We start from the raw sequence: 13,817 nt of genomic DNA, 5'->3' as shown, positions 1-13,817 counted from the left end.
CCAGCCAGTGGCAGAGCCTCCTGCCTTTCTAGCTGTCCTCTCTGTGACACCTGTCAGGAACTGCCCTGCCTGCAGGGAGAAACTGATAACAAATCTCCATCAGCTTCTCTTCCCTTATTGTGTAAAGGCAGTTTAACTAATTTCGCAATCATGCCACCAGCAAACTAACTCTCACGGCTGTGGGTGGTGTTTGCCTCCACCAGGACAGCCCGTGTCTGTCTGCATTCAGAGCCCTCGATCTTAAACAGTATTCTCTACAGCCATCTGGGCAGAGATTTGGCCATCAGCTGAGTCTTTTGTGAGACACGTTAAGTTCTTTGTGTGTGAGTGCCCACTAGAGTGTTCAATACATGTTTGATGATTATGGAAAGAAGAGAAGAAAGAAAAGAAGATGAGGAGGAAGGAAGGGGAGAAGGGAGGAAGGAAGAGGGAAAAAGAAGAAAGAAGAAAGAAAGAGAGAAAGAAAGACAGGAAGGGAGGGAGGGAAGGAGAAAGGAAGGGAAGAAAGGAAGAGAGGGTAGTGGAAGAAAGGGAGGGAGAAAGAGTTGGAAGGCTGAGTGAGAGAAAAGGCATAGACCAGGAAGGAAACTAAGGGGATAAATCCCCTCCTTACTGATACTGGTTTCTCTCCAGGTTGTAATCTGTGCCAATCCAAAAGGCACGAAAATCAAGTCAGGATCTATGGGGAAAGCATCCCCACCTTACGACGTGCAGGTAGGCAGCCTTGCCCAGCTGTTGGTGAGGCTTGGTTCGAAGAGGAGAGCAAAATCCACGTCCAGGTTAGCAACACCAGGCTTGGCTGCCAGGGTGGCCTGGCTGTGCGGGCATCAGATACTGTCCTGTGATCTCTCTGCCAGATTGTGGATGATGAGGGCAACATCCTGCCTCCAGGAGCAGAGGGGAATGTTGCTGTCCGTGTCAGACCCGCCAGACCCTTCTGTTTCTTCAATTGCTATTTGGTAAGTGGTGTGGAATGACCGTTTTCACAGTAATTGTTGCGTGCCAAGCATCGTGCTCCACACTTTATAAACATCTATTTGTTGAACCCTTGTGATAACGGTGTGAGGTAGATTGGTACTATTACTGATAAGGTTCTATTATTGGTAAGGGTGGTAGTCTAGTGGTTAAGATTCAGCACTCTCACCACCATAGCCTGAGTTCATTTCCCGGTCAGAGAACCATACCCTGTCTGTCGGTTGTCATCCTGTGGCAGCTGTGTGTTGCTGTGATGCTGAAAGCTATGCCACTGGTATTTCAAATACCAGCAGGGCCACCCATGGCAAACAGATTTCAGCGGAGCTTGCAGACTAAGACAGACTAGGAAGAGGAAGCTGGCCACCAGCTTCTGAAAAAAATTGGCCATGAAAACCCTATGAACAGCAGCAGAGCATTGCCTGATATAGCGCCGGAAGGTGAGAGGATGGCACAGAAAGACCGGGCAGGGTTCCACTCTGTTGTATACAGGGTCTTAGGAGTCAGAATCAACTCGACAGCACTAAAAAATTGATAAGGAAGCTGTAAAGATGAGAAGCTTATCCACTGTCAATCAACTAGTATGTGCAGGACATGGGATTCACACATGGGTGTGTCTGAGAGTGCAAACTTATAATATAAAGGCAACCGCATCATTTTAGTGGTGAGAAAATCAAGGTTCAAAGAAGAAAAGGGACTTATCAAAGGTCGAACTGAAATTTCGGGTCAGAGCCTGGTTTTCAGGATTTTTTTTTTGTCTAGAGTCTTGTGCAAATAGGGGTTTGCTGGCAGGGCTGTGTCCAAGGATTCCAGCCCAAGTTTCTGCAGTAATCCAGTGATTACCTCTCCTTTATATGCACCTTGGCTGGTGTTGATGATGGGCTTTCTTTTCTCCAAACTCTTCTCTGTAAATTTCTGCAGACGCAGTTCTCAACCCTGGCTGCACATTAGAAACACCTTGGAAGCTTCAAACATTTCTGACACTCAAGGCCCGCCTCAATGAGGTCAACCTTTCTGATGGGGTGGATCAGCTCTCCCAGGGGATTCAAATGTGCAGCCAAGGTTGAGGACCACGGCTTTATAGGAATTCCATCTGGTGTGTGTATGAAGCCAGCAGTCAGCTACAGTATTGGAAAGAGCCAATAAAAGTCAGTCCATTTGTTTTTTGGAATGTTGTATATGTATTTTAGTGGCTTCTCTGTGACCACAAGAGAAATAGTCTTTCACAGTATTTTATTTAAAGTCACAGAAACTTACAAAACAACATAGTAATTACCCCAAGCAGAGATACTGTTAAAATTTGAATGTGTTTCCTTCTAATCATTTTTGTAAGCAATAGTAAGTCCTTGAATTTCCTGAAGAATTTATTCATTCATTATTTTTTGAGTGTCTACTTCGTCTCACTAAGTATACGGCAGTGGACAGGAAAGACAGTACACTGGTCCTCACAGACTTACATACACAGCCTCTCTGGGTCTGTGATCATCCCATTGAGAGAGTAAAGTAATTTGAAACTTATTTTCTGGATAGGAACCTTCACTTTCTTCAACTTTTTCTTTCCATCACCAACACCAGCAGTTAGTTTTCTTTCTGGGTCATTTTTAACTAAGAAGAAATATAAATCCCTGCATGAGAATCATGGAGCATTTGACCATTAATAGAGAACGTCAGCCCAGAGCTCTCTGTGAGTGATGGGTGGCCAGCAGGACTGACCGGGTAAGCTCACCCTCCCTCATCTGCAAGCATATTTCAAATTCACACTGACTGCCTCAAAGAGCTCAAATTGCACATGTCAATTAAATTAATATGCCCATCTCCATTTTATATCCAGTATAAAGAATATACTTATTTTCCTAGGGAAACAAACTGTCAAATGCACAGATGTTCGTTACAGTGTTGTTTATAACAGACAACAAAGGTGGAGGAAAGCTCTACGTTTCTAACAGCAGGAAATTAGTTATGTAAATGATATTACAGCATTGTATATAAAAGCAAAAAATGAAAAAGACTAGAGAAAGAAAGAAAAAAGGACTAAAAAGAAAAAGAACTCAAATTTCTAACAACAGGAAATTGTTTAAATAAATAAGATTGATATCGAACCTGAAGTGAGTTCGCTCACCCACTGCGCAGCAAGCCGATCTCTGACACTGGATGTGGTGAAGAAAGTAGGAATTTTATTTTTGCACAGTGGTGAGCAAGGAGAGAGGGCAGCTAATGCTGAAATCCCAAACAGAAACAATCAAGGGGAAACAGAGCTAAAATAGTAAAAAGAAAAAAAAAGCCTTTATATAACCTTTTTATCAAGAGTAGATTAAAAATTTAGGAAAATTATCCTTTTAAGAAAGAGGAAATCAAGTTTTAATTTTGTACCAGTTTACATTTTACATATAAATTTATTTACTTAATTGGATTTACTTTAATCCTGGACAACTTGACCATACATAAATCTCTTTAGGGCTTTACTTTTGCAAAGCTTTGGTTACTTTTTTACATTCAGAATTTGTCCTAGCACTTTAGGACAAATTTATCTTTTCCAACTCAAGAAACGAAAATATTCCCATTCTTTATATCTTTTTACTGAAAACATATATTTTACTTTTCTTGTATACAGATCTTTTAGAAATATATGTTTTCTCATAGAAAATTTCTCGGCATACATAAAACATGTTTATCAATAAACCTAAGCACTTTTCAGTCTCTTTGATATAAGAAACCAAAGGCAGACAAATACATGCTTAGTAGTTAATCTTTAATATTTTATCTTATGTGGAAATGACCTAGATACCCAATAAACTGTTATTATTTAACTTCACTTAATAAAGCTATAAAATTTAAGTTTCCAAAAAGATTTTAGAAGCTGGTTTTTTTAAAAACTTTTTTCCTTTTTCTCCCCAAAGCCCCCCCAGTTCATAGTTGTATATTCTTCGGTGTGTGTCCTTCTAGTTGTGGCATGTGGGAGGCTGCCTCAGCATGGTTTGATGAGCAGTGCCATGTCCACGCCCAGGATTCGAACCAACGAAACACTGGGCCGCCTGCAGCGGAGCACGCGAACTTAACCACTCGGCCACCGGGCCAGCCCCTAGAAGCTGTTTTTTTAAGTATGCAGACTATAAAACATAATTATTGTACTTAAAACTCTTACTCAGTTTTAGCAATTACTCTTAAAAACTTCATGTGACATTACAGCAGTTAACTATTATCCTCAGTTGTTTTAAGTACATATATCATAATATAATTATTATATATATGATTATATATATAATTATTGTTAAAAAGTTTTTCCAAAAACTTTTATCTTTTTACATTTATTTAGTTTACCTGTTATTAACAATTATATTTAGATTGTCTACAAAAACTCCATGAGACATTAAACAAAATTAGCTATTATACTGAGGTATGAGTTTTGCAGATAAATTTTGTAACGGAGATGACATGAGCTCACTTGACCAGTAAACCGAGGCTGTATGTCTGCATTATAGCCAATGCTGATAACTTTGATGACATGTTTATTTTAAATGAAACCAGCAAACTCAAACAGGCTTTCATTCATCAAAGATCGCTTTATATCATGTTAAATAGCTTTGTCTCTTAGAAGTGTTTGCATATTCATTAAAGACTGCATTCCATCATGAGACATTTTGAATCCTCTTCTGAAACAAGTTTTCAGAATGACCATTACAATTCCAAATTATCTCAGAAGCTTACTTATTTTCACTTGTTCAATTTTAGATCAGGAATTTTGGGGGGGTTCAAGCGAAGCGAAGCTTGCTGGGAAGCCTAGCAAGAGAGGAGACAAAAGCAGCAGATTTGGGTTTGGCTGCTGGCATGTTTAATTATTTAATTATTTTCTCTTAAAGAGGCAGTAAAGTATTTCTAATTGTATTTAGAAGCCTCAAAAAAGATTAAAACAGGCTCCCATGGTTGCAGCTGGCTTTCCCACTTGCATACATCAGTTTGGGTGAAGTGAAATTGGCCCGTTTAAGTATATCAGTTTTTACAAAACTTTATCTTAGCTTTGCTAAGACTTATACTTTTAATTATAACTTACATTAGAATTCTATTAACAAGTTTTGGTATTACAATACGGTTCAGGGGAAGCATTCCCAGTTAGACATAACATTTATTCCTGAAGAAATCATCCAGGCAAAGTTGACATAACCGCTTCATATAATATTAGCTTAAATATTTTAATCTTTATAGTCTTATTAATCTTATTAGCCTAACTGTTGCCCCAAACAATTGTTGGTCAGGTTTCTCACTCTGATTTTGCCTCTTGACCTTTTACATTTTTCAAACTGGGGTAAATAGAATAGGTTTGTCTGATGTCCTTTAATGTTGGGGAGCCAATAGGGGGGGTCCCTTTAGCCCATCCAACCTTAGGCAGTGTTTTATTAAAACCTTTATTTTAACTTCATTCACATCTGTTCCATTTATCCCATTGGGATGAGTCCTGTGACTCTTCCCTTTCTGATTTTTCTTTGTTAACTTAACATTTCCATTCGCATATGTAAGACTACGAAAAGCTGAGACCCCAAGTTTGATTAAGTTCTTAAGACTAGTCATTATACATTTCCTCTTAATTTGGCCTTTTCATAGTACCAATAAAACAGTTGTTTATCATGAGAGCTCTCTAAAAAGTTTCCCAACTTAAGGATCTATTGGTTGGCCATTTTTTTTCTCTCCAGAGTCTAAAGAATATTGTGGCCACGTGGTGTTACAAAAGAAAATCATCCCTCTTTAGACATTGCCTTATAGCTGTAGGTCGACCATCAGCCAAAGTTTCTCCCAAGGGGCTCTTAGGTGGAATAGATGTGGCACCTCCCATGTTAACACTTTTAAAAGGACAGACAAACAGACAAACAACAACAAATACCAAAGAAGCACACTTTCCCAAAAACCCTCGGCCACAAATGGAAGCCAAAACAAGGACCAAAACCAAAAACCAAAGTGCTTCCAGTCCCAGCTTAGTCCGTGTCCTACACTCGGGGGCGCCCAACAAATGAAGATCCGCCATGCAGATCACCCCAGATGAGCAAGGACAAGGGGCCTCGGTTGTCCACACCTGGGGGACTTATGAAAATTTGGCTGGGGCGTCGCGGCAACTTCAAAACAAACGGAGCCCAGAGGGCTGCCAAGGTACTCATTATTTCCAGGCGGTCCTGTTGGAAAAGGTTAACACAAAGACAAAAACAAAAACTACCAGCTACTTACAAGAGACGTCTTCCTAAGTCCTAAACCTAGTTTCTTCCACCACCAAAGCAAAAGCGCTGTGGGCCAACGACTTCTGGTTAGCAGCCAGTCTCTTGGGGCTGTCCCTGAGACAAGGGGCTCAGGCAGCTGCAGGACAGCTTCCAAGAGAGGCCTTTAGCCAGAGGCCGGTGTGCCCCAGGTGAGACGTCCACTTGGGACATTGTCTCATCTGGGTCACCAAATTGTTACCAAACCTGAAGTAAGTTCGCTCACCTGTTGTGCAGCAAGCCGATCTCTGACACTGGGTGTGGTGGAAGAAAGTAGGAATTTTATTTTTGCACAGTGCTGAGCAAGGAGAGAGGGCAGCTAATGCTGAAATTCCAAACTCCCCGAAAAGCTAAAAGGAAGTGTTTTTATTTGGGGTTTTAGGTAGGGGAGGGGGAGCATATGGCCTTGCTGGTTGGAGCTTTCCCACCAGCCTGTCTTTGGCCTCGAGACTACTTGCAGAGAGGAGGGAGCCCGTGACCTTGCAGGTCAGCAGCTTTCCCCCCAGCCTGGATCTCTTTGCGGGGAGGAGATAATCCAGGTGCTTGTCCTTGATGGTGTCTGTCTCCACGGAGGATAGTAGAATCTGGAGCCAGGAAGCCAGAGAGTAAGCAGGGAATGAGCATTTTGGTTTTAACCCCATATATGCTGGGTTTAATGTGGGGAAACTGATGTCAGGGTCGGTATCAAGATTACAGCCACACAGGGCAATATTATGGAACCATTTAATATGATATTGCATAGGACTTTTATTCTCATGAAGAGACATCTATGATATATTGTTAACTGAATTAAAATTGCATTATAAAACATGTGTATAGTGTGTTCTATATGCATACAAGTATGTATATGCATAAAGTCACATACAGGCAATGAAAAGGTCCTATAAATGAGATCGAATTTCTAGTCTTGGTTATCTAACGGGACTGCTCTTTTGTCATCCTTCATCTTTCTTTTTTTTTCTTTTTCTTTTTCTTTTTAATACTTTTTGGTGAGGAAGTTTGGCCCTGAGCTAACATCTGCTGCCAATTTCCCCCCTTTCTTTTTTTTCCACCCAAAGCCCAGTACATAGTTGTATATCCTAATTGCAAGTCACTCTAGTTCTTCTATGTGGGATACCACCACAGCATGGCTTCGTGAGTGGTGTGTAGATCCGCGCCCAGGATCGGAACCTGCAAACCGCGGGGCTGCCAAAACGGAGAGGGAACACTTAACCACTCGGCCTCGGGGCCAGCCCCTCTTTTATTTTTTAAAGTCTGCCTTCTTGGAGAAACAGGCAAAGTGTGACACTTTGTATGTTTGTTTGTTTGTTTGCGTTGGTGAGGAAGACTAGCCGCCAAGCTAAGATCTATGCCAATCTTCCTCTCCATCTTTATTTTCTACTTATTCTATATGAGATTTGTAACTGTATAATACAGAACTAATAAAAATGTTTTTAATGAAATCTATGCAAGCAAAGAGCCCCCAGCATGTATTTTCGTACATAATTTGCACCATACCACAAATTCAGCTTTGTACTATGCACTTTTTTTTATTGAGATCGTATTGGTTTTAACATTGTGCAATTTCAGGTGTACATTATTATATATCAGTTTCTGTATAGACTGCGTGGTGCTCACCACCAATAGTCTAGTTTCCATCCATCACCACATATATGTGCCCCCTTCGCCCTTTCTACCACCCTCCCCTTCCCCTCTGGTAACCATTGATCTGTTCTCCTTATCCACACATTTGTTTATCTTCCACATATGAGAAAAGCCATATAGTGTTTGTCCATCTCTGTCTGGCTTATTCTCTTAACATCATACCCTCAAGGTCCATCCATGTTGCTGCAAATGGGACGATTTTGTTCTTTTTTATGGATGAGTAGTATTCCAGTGTGTATATATACCATATCTTTTTTATCCATTCATCAGTTGATAGGCACTTGGGTTACCTCTGTGTCTTGCCTATTGTGAGTAATGCTGGAATGAACATAGGGGTACATAAATCTCTTTGAATTGTTGAGTTCATGTTTTTTGGATATCTAGCAGTGGGATAGCTGGATTGTACGATATTTCTTTTTTCTTTCTTTCTTTCTTTCCTTTTTTTTTTTTTTTTTTTTTTTGCTGAGGAAGATTCACCCTGAGCTAACCTCTGTTCCCAATCCTCCTCTTTTTGCTTGAGGAATATTTGACCTGAGCTAATATCTGTGCCAATCTTCCTCTATTTTGTATGTGAGTCACAACCACAGCCTGGCTGCTGACGAGTGGTGTAGGTGTGCACCTGGGAACCGAACCCAGGCTGCTGAAACGGAGTGCACCAAAATTAACCACTAGGCCATGGGGCCAGCCCCAATATTTCTGTTTTTAATTTCTGAGAGATCTCCATACTATTTTCCATGGTGGCTGCACAAGTTTGCATTCCCACCAGTAGTGTATGACGGTTCTCTTTTCTCCACATCCTCTCCAACATTTGTTATTTTTTTGTCTGGTTAATTATAACCATTATAATGGGTGCAAGGTGAAAAGTGATATCTCATTGTAGTTTTGATTTGCATTTCCCTAATAATTAGTGATGTTGAACATCTTTTCATGTGCCTGTTGGCCATCTGTATATCTTCTTTGAAAAAATGATGTTCATATCCTCTGCCCGTTTTTTGATTGGATTGTTTGTTTTTTCTTGTTGAGTGGTATGAGTTCCTTATATATTTTAAATATTAACCCCTTGTTGGATCTGTGATTTGCAAATATTTTCTCCCAGTTGGGGGGTTGTCTTTTCATTTCATTCATGGTTTTCTTTGCCTTGCAGAAGCTTTTTAGTCTGATGTAGTCCCATTTTTAAATTTTTTTCTTTTGTCTCCCTTGCCTGAGGAGACATATTCAAAGAGATACTGCTAAGATCAATGTAAAAGAGTATACTGCCTATATTTTCTTCTAGGGCTTTTATGGTTTAATGTCTTACCTTCAGATCTGTGATCCATTTTGAGTTGATTTTTTTTTTTTGTATGGTGTAAGATAATGGTCTACTTTCATTCTTTGCGTGTAGCTGTCAAGTTTTCCCAACACCGTTTGTTGAAGAGACTTTCCTGTCTCCATTGTATGTTCTTGGCTCCTTTCTTGAAAATTAGCCATGCATGGATGTGTGGTTTTATTTCTGGGCTTTCTATTCTGTTCCATTTATCTGTGTGTCTGTTTTTGCACAAGTACCATGCTGTCTTGGTTACTATAGCTTTGTAGTGTATTTTGTATGTTTTGAAGTCAGGGATTGTGATGCCTGCAGCTTTGTTCTTTTTTCTCAGGATTGCTTTGGCTGTTTGGGGTCATTTGTTGTTCCACATAAATTTTTGGATTCTTTGTTCTATTTCCATGAAGAATGTAATTGGTATTCATATTGGGATTGCATTGAATGTTTAGATTGCTTTAGGTAATATGGACATTTTAACTATGTTTATTCTTCCAATCCAAGAGCATGGAATATCTTTCCATTTCTTTAGGTCTTCTTTGATTTCTTTCAATAATGTTTTATAGTTTTCAGTGTATAGGTCTTTCACCACTTTGGTTAAATTTGTTCCTAGATATGTTATTCTTTTTGTTGCCATTTTAAATGGGATTGTATTCTTGACTTCTCTTTCTGCTAGTTCATTATTATTATGTTGAAATGCAACTGATTTTTGTAAGTTGATTTTGTACCCTGCAACTTTGCTGTAGTTGTTGATTATTTCTAGTAGTTTTATGGTGGAATTTTTAAGGTTTTCTATTTACATAATCCTGTCATCCACGAACAGGGAGAGTTTTACTTCTTCCTTTCTAATTTGGATACCTTTCACTTCTTTTTCTTGCCTAATTGCTCTGGCTAAAACCTCCAGTATTATCTTGAATAGCAGTGGTGAGTGTGGACACTCTTGTCTTGATCTTGTTCTCAGAGGGATGATTTTCAGTTTTTCATCATTAAGTATGTTGGCTGTGGGTTTGTCATATATGGCCTTTATTATGTTGAGGTACTTCCCTTCTATACTCATTTCATTGAGAGTTTTTATCATAAATGGATGTTGGATCTTGTCAAATGTTTTCTCTGTGTCTAATGAGATGACCTTGCCATTTGTATTCCTCATTGTGTTAATGTGGTGTATCACATTGATTGGTTTGCAGATGTTGAACCATCCCTGCATCCCTGGTATAAGTCCAACTTCATCATGGTGTATGATCCTTTTAATGTATTGCTGTATTCAATTTGCTAATATTTCGTTGAGGATTTTTGCATCTATGTTCATCAGCAATATTGGCGTTTAATTTTCCTTCTTTTTTGTTATTCTTGTCTGGTTTTGGTATCAGGGTGATGTTGGCCTCATAGAATGAGTTAGGAAGTGTTCCATCTTCTTCCGTTTTGGGAATAGCTTGAGACGGAGAGGTATTAAATCTTTTTTGAATGTTTGGTAGAATTCTCCAGAGAAGCCATCTGGTTCTGGGCTTTTGTTCTTTGGGAAGTTTTTGATTACCCTTTCAATCTCTTTACTTGTGATTGGTCTATTCAGAGTCTCTATTTCTTCTTGATTCAGTTTGGGAAGGTGTGTGAGTCTAAGAATTTATCCATTTCTTCTAGGTTGTCCAATTTGTTGGCATATAGTTTTGCATAGTATTCTTTTATAATCCTTTGTATTTCTGTGGTATCCATTGTAATGTCTCCTCTTTCATTTTTAATTTTATTTATTTGAGCCTTCTCTCTTTTTTTCTTAATGAGTCTGGCTAAGGGTTTATCAATTTTGTTTATCTTTTCAAAGAACCAGCTTTTAGTTTCATTGACCCTTTGTATTTTTTTTCAGTCTCTATTTCACTTATTTCTGCTCTAATTTTTATTATTTCCCTTCCTCTGCTGTCTTTGGGCTTTGTTTGTTCCTCTTTTTCTACTTCTGTTAGGTATAGTTTGAGATTACTTATTTGAGAGTTTTCTTGTTTGTTGAGGTGGTTCTGTATTGCTATAAATTTCCCTCTTAGTACTGCTTTTGCGACATCCCATAAGAGTTGGTATGTTGTATTTTCATTTTAATTTGTCTCCAGCTATTTTTTTATTTCTCCTTTGATTTCTTCATTGATTCTATGGTTGTTCAGCAACATGTTTTTAAGCTCCATATATTTATGACTTTCCCAGCTTTTTTCTTATAGTTGATTTCTAGTTTCATAGCATTGTGGTCAGAAAACACACTTGATATGATTTCAACCTTCTTAAATTTATCGAGGCTTGCCTTATTTCCCAACATATGATCTCTCTTTGGGCATGTTCCATGTGAACTTGAGAAGAATGGGTATTCTGCTGTTTTGGGCTGGAATGTTCTCTATATATCTATTAAGTGCATCTAGTCTAGTGTTTCATTTAAGGCCACTGTTTCCTTGTTGACTTTCTCTCTGAATGATTTATCCACTGATGTAAGTGAGATGTTGAGCTCCCTTATTATTATTATGTTGCTGTCAGTTTATCCATTTAGGTCTGATAATAGTTGCATTATATACTTTGGTGCTCCTGTGTTAGGTCCGTATATATTCATAAGTGTTATGTCCTCTTGGTGGAATGTCCCTATTGTCATTATATACTGCCCCTCTTTGTCTCTCATTGTCTTTTTTATCTTGAAGTTTGCTTTGTCTGATATAAGTATGATTACACCCACTTTATTTTGTTGCCATTTGCTTGGAGTATCATCTTCCATCCCTTCACTCTGAGCCTATATTTGGCTTCAGAACTGAGGTGTGTCTCCTGGAGGCAGCATATTATTGGATCTTGTTTTTTAACCCATTTAGCCACTCTGTGTCTTTTGATTGGAGAATTCAATCCATTTACATTTAGAGTGATTATTAATATAGGAGGGCTTTTATCTCTTGTTTTCTGGTTGTTCTATATTTCCATTGTTTCTTTTCCCTTATATTTCTGACTGCCATTTCAGTTTGGTGGTTTTCTGTGATGATTTTATGGGTTTCTTTTTATTTATGATTTGTGGCTATGCTCTGATTTTTTGTTTAGTGGTTACCATGTAGTTGATATAAAAGATCTCATAGATGAGATGGCCCATTTTTGATAGCCTCTTATCTCCTAAGCAGGTTCCATCCCTTTTGTCTTACCCTACTGAGCATTGCTATCACAAATTATTCTTTCTTGTGTTGTGAGTTTGTGACTAAATTGAAGTGTTTATAGTTATTTTTTGTGCTTTCCTTCCCTTTATGTTTTATCCCCAAAGCCCTCATTTATCTCCCAAAGCCCCCTGGTACATAGTTGTACATTTTTAGTTGTGGGTCCTTCTAGTTGTGGTGTGTGGGACGCAGCCTCAGCATGGCCCAGTGAGTGGTGCCATGTCCATGCCCAGGATTTGAACCAGCGGAACCCCAGGCCACTGAAGCAGAGTACATGAACTCAACCACTCAGCCATGGGGCCAGCCCCAGAATTTCTTCATTTTAAAAAAAATCTTAGTTCTCGCTCCTCCTCCACCTGAAGCATTTCTATATTTCTATCCTCTAATAGACTAATTCTGTCCTCTATAATGTCAGCTCTATTTTTTTTTTGTTTCTAGATTATTTTTAATCTTATTAGTTGTGTTCTTCATATCAAAATTTCTGCATAGTTTATTTAAGGGCTTCAATATTTTTGGTGAAGTATTTCTTCTGCTCATCAATTTTATTCCTGAGCTCATTGAACTGTCTTTCTGAATTTTCTTGTAACTTATTGAGTTTCTTTATGACAACTGTTTTGAATTCTCTGTCTGTCATTTAGATTGTAATCTTCTGTGACTTCAGGATTGGTTTCTGGAGACTTTTCATTTTCCTTTGGCTCTGCAGTGTTGCTGTAGTTATTCATGGTGTTCGATGAATTAATCCTCTGCCAGCACATTTGTGATTGTATCAGGTCACAGATTCCACCTGCCATCACTGGTTGGTGGGGCGGGGTGGGCAAGAGCTGTGTTTTCTAATCTCACTCTGGCTGCTGATTGTTGTGTTGGTAGCACCACTCTGCATTTGTGCAGACTGGCCACAGCTGCTCAGCAGGTCATGCTTCCATGGGAGAGGCTTCTGCACTCGGTGAGGCTGGTGGCTGTCATGCAGGTGGAGCTGCTGCACTAGGCAGGGGACTGGCCAAGCTGCTTTGCTAGGTGGGAGGGTCACTTTCTTTCACTCAAGCTGGTGCTGTACTCACAAGGTGGTACAACTGAGCTGCCGTGCATGGTGGGTGGGGCACCTTACTTGGGGCTGAGTCGCTGCCTCTTGGTAGGGAATTTCCCATAGGCTGGACCGCTTTGGTAGCTGGGTGCTCCTGTGGGTTGGGCTAGCACTCTGAAAGCATTCATGCCTATAGGCTTGGCTGCCCCTGCCTCCACTTACAGTCGTGCCAGTGTGAGGATCCACTACCTGGATCACTGCCACTGGGGAAGGGGAGGGGCCCACTCACCTAGTTCCACTGCTTCCTGGGGGCCCAGTCCACCCACCCTCAGGTATACGGCTGCATGGATCTCTCTGGTTTCCTGTTGTGTTGTGCAGGGAATCCTCTGTTGGTTGATGAATGTCCATTTAGTTGTAACTTAGAGGAGAGAGACAAAGGGAACAACTCACCCTGCCATGATGCTGATGTCACTCTCCTAGAACTCTATACT

At 39.7% G+C, this 13,817-nt stretch overlaps 1 protein-coding gene across 2 annotated transcripts in view; it reads left to right on the top strand.

Annotated features, from left to right (window-relative positions):
- Nucleotides 1-13,817, top strand: part of ACSM5 (acyl-CoA synthetase medium chain family member 5) — a 36,085-nt gene that overhangs the window by 15,866 nt on the left and 6,402 nt on the right. For both annotated transcript variants that reach the window (XM_070568467.1, XM_070568468.1), the window contains 2 exons: nt 634-714; nt 858-959. In XM_070568467.1, coding sequence (XP_070424568.1) covers nt 634-714; nt 858-959 — 183 coding nt within the window. The remainder of the gene's footprint in view (nt 1-633; nt 715-857; nt 960-13,817) is intronic.

This window comes from Equus przewalskii, chromosome 12 (assembly GCF_037783145.1).
Source record: "Equus przewalskii isolate Varuska chromosome 12, EquPr2, whole genome shotgun sequence".
NCBI classification, from domain to species: domain Eukaryota; kingdom Metazoa; phylum Chordata; class Mammalia; order Perissodactyla; family Equidae; genus Equus; species Equus przewalskii.
This window is presented reverse-complemented; position numbering and strand designations above follow the sequence as displayed.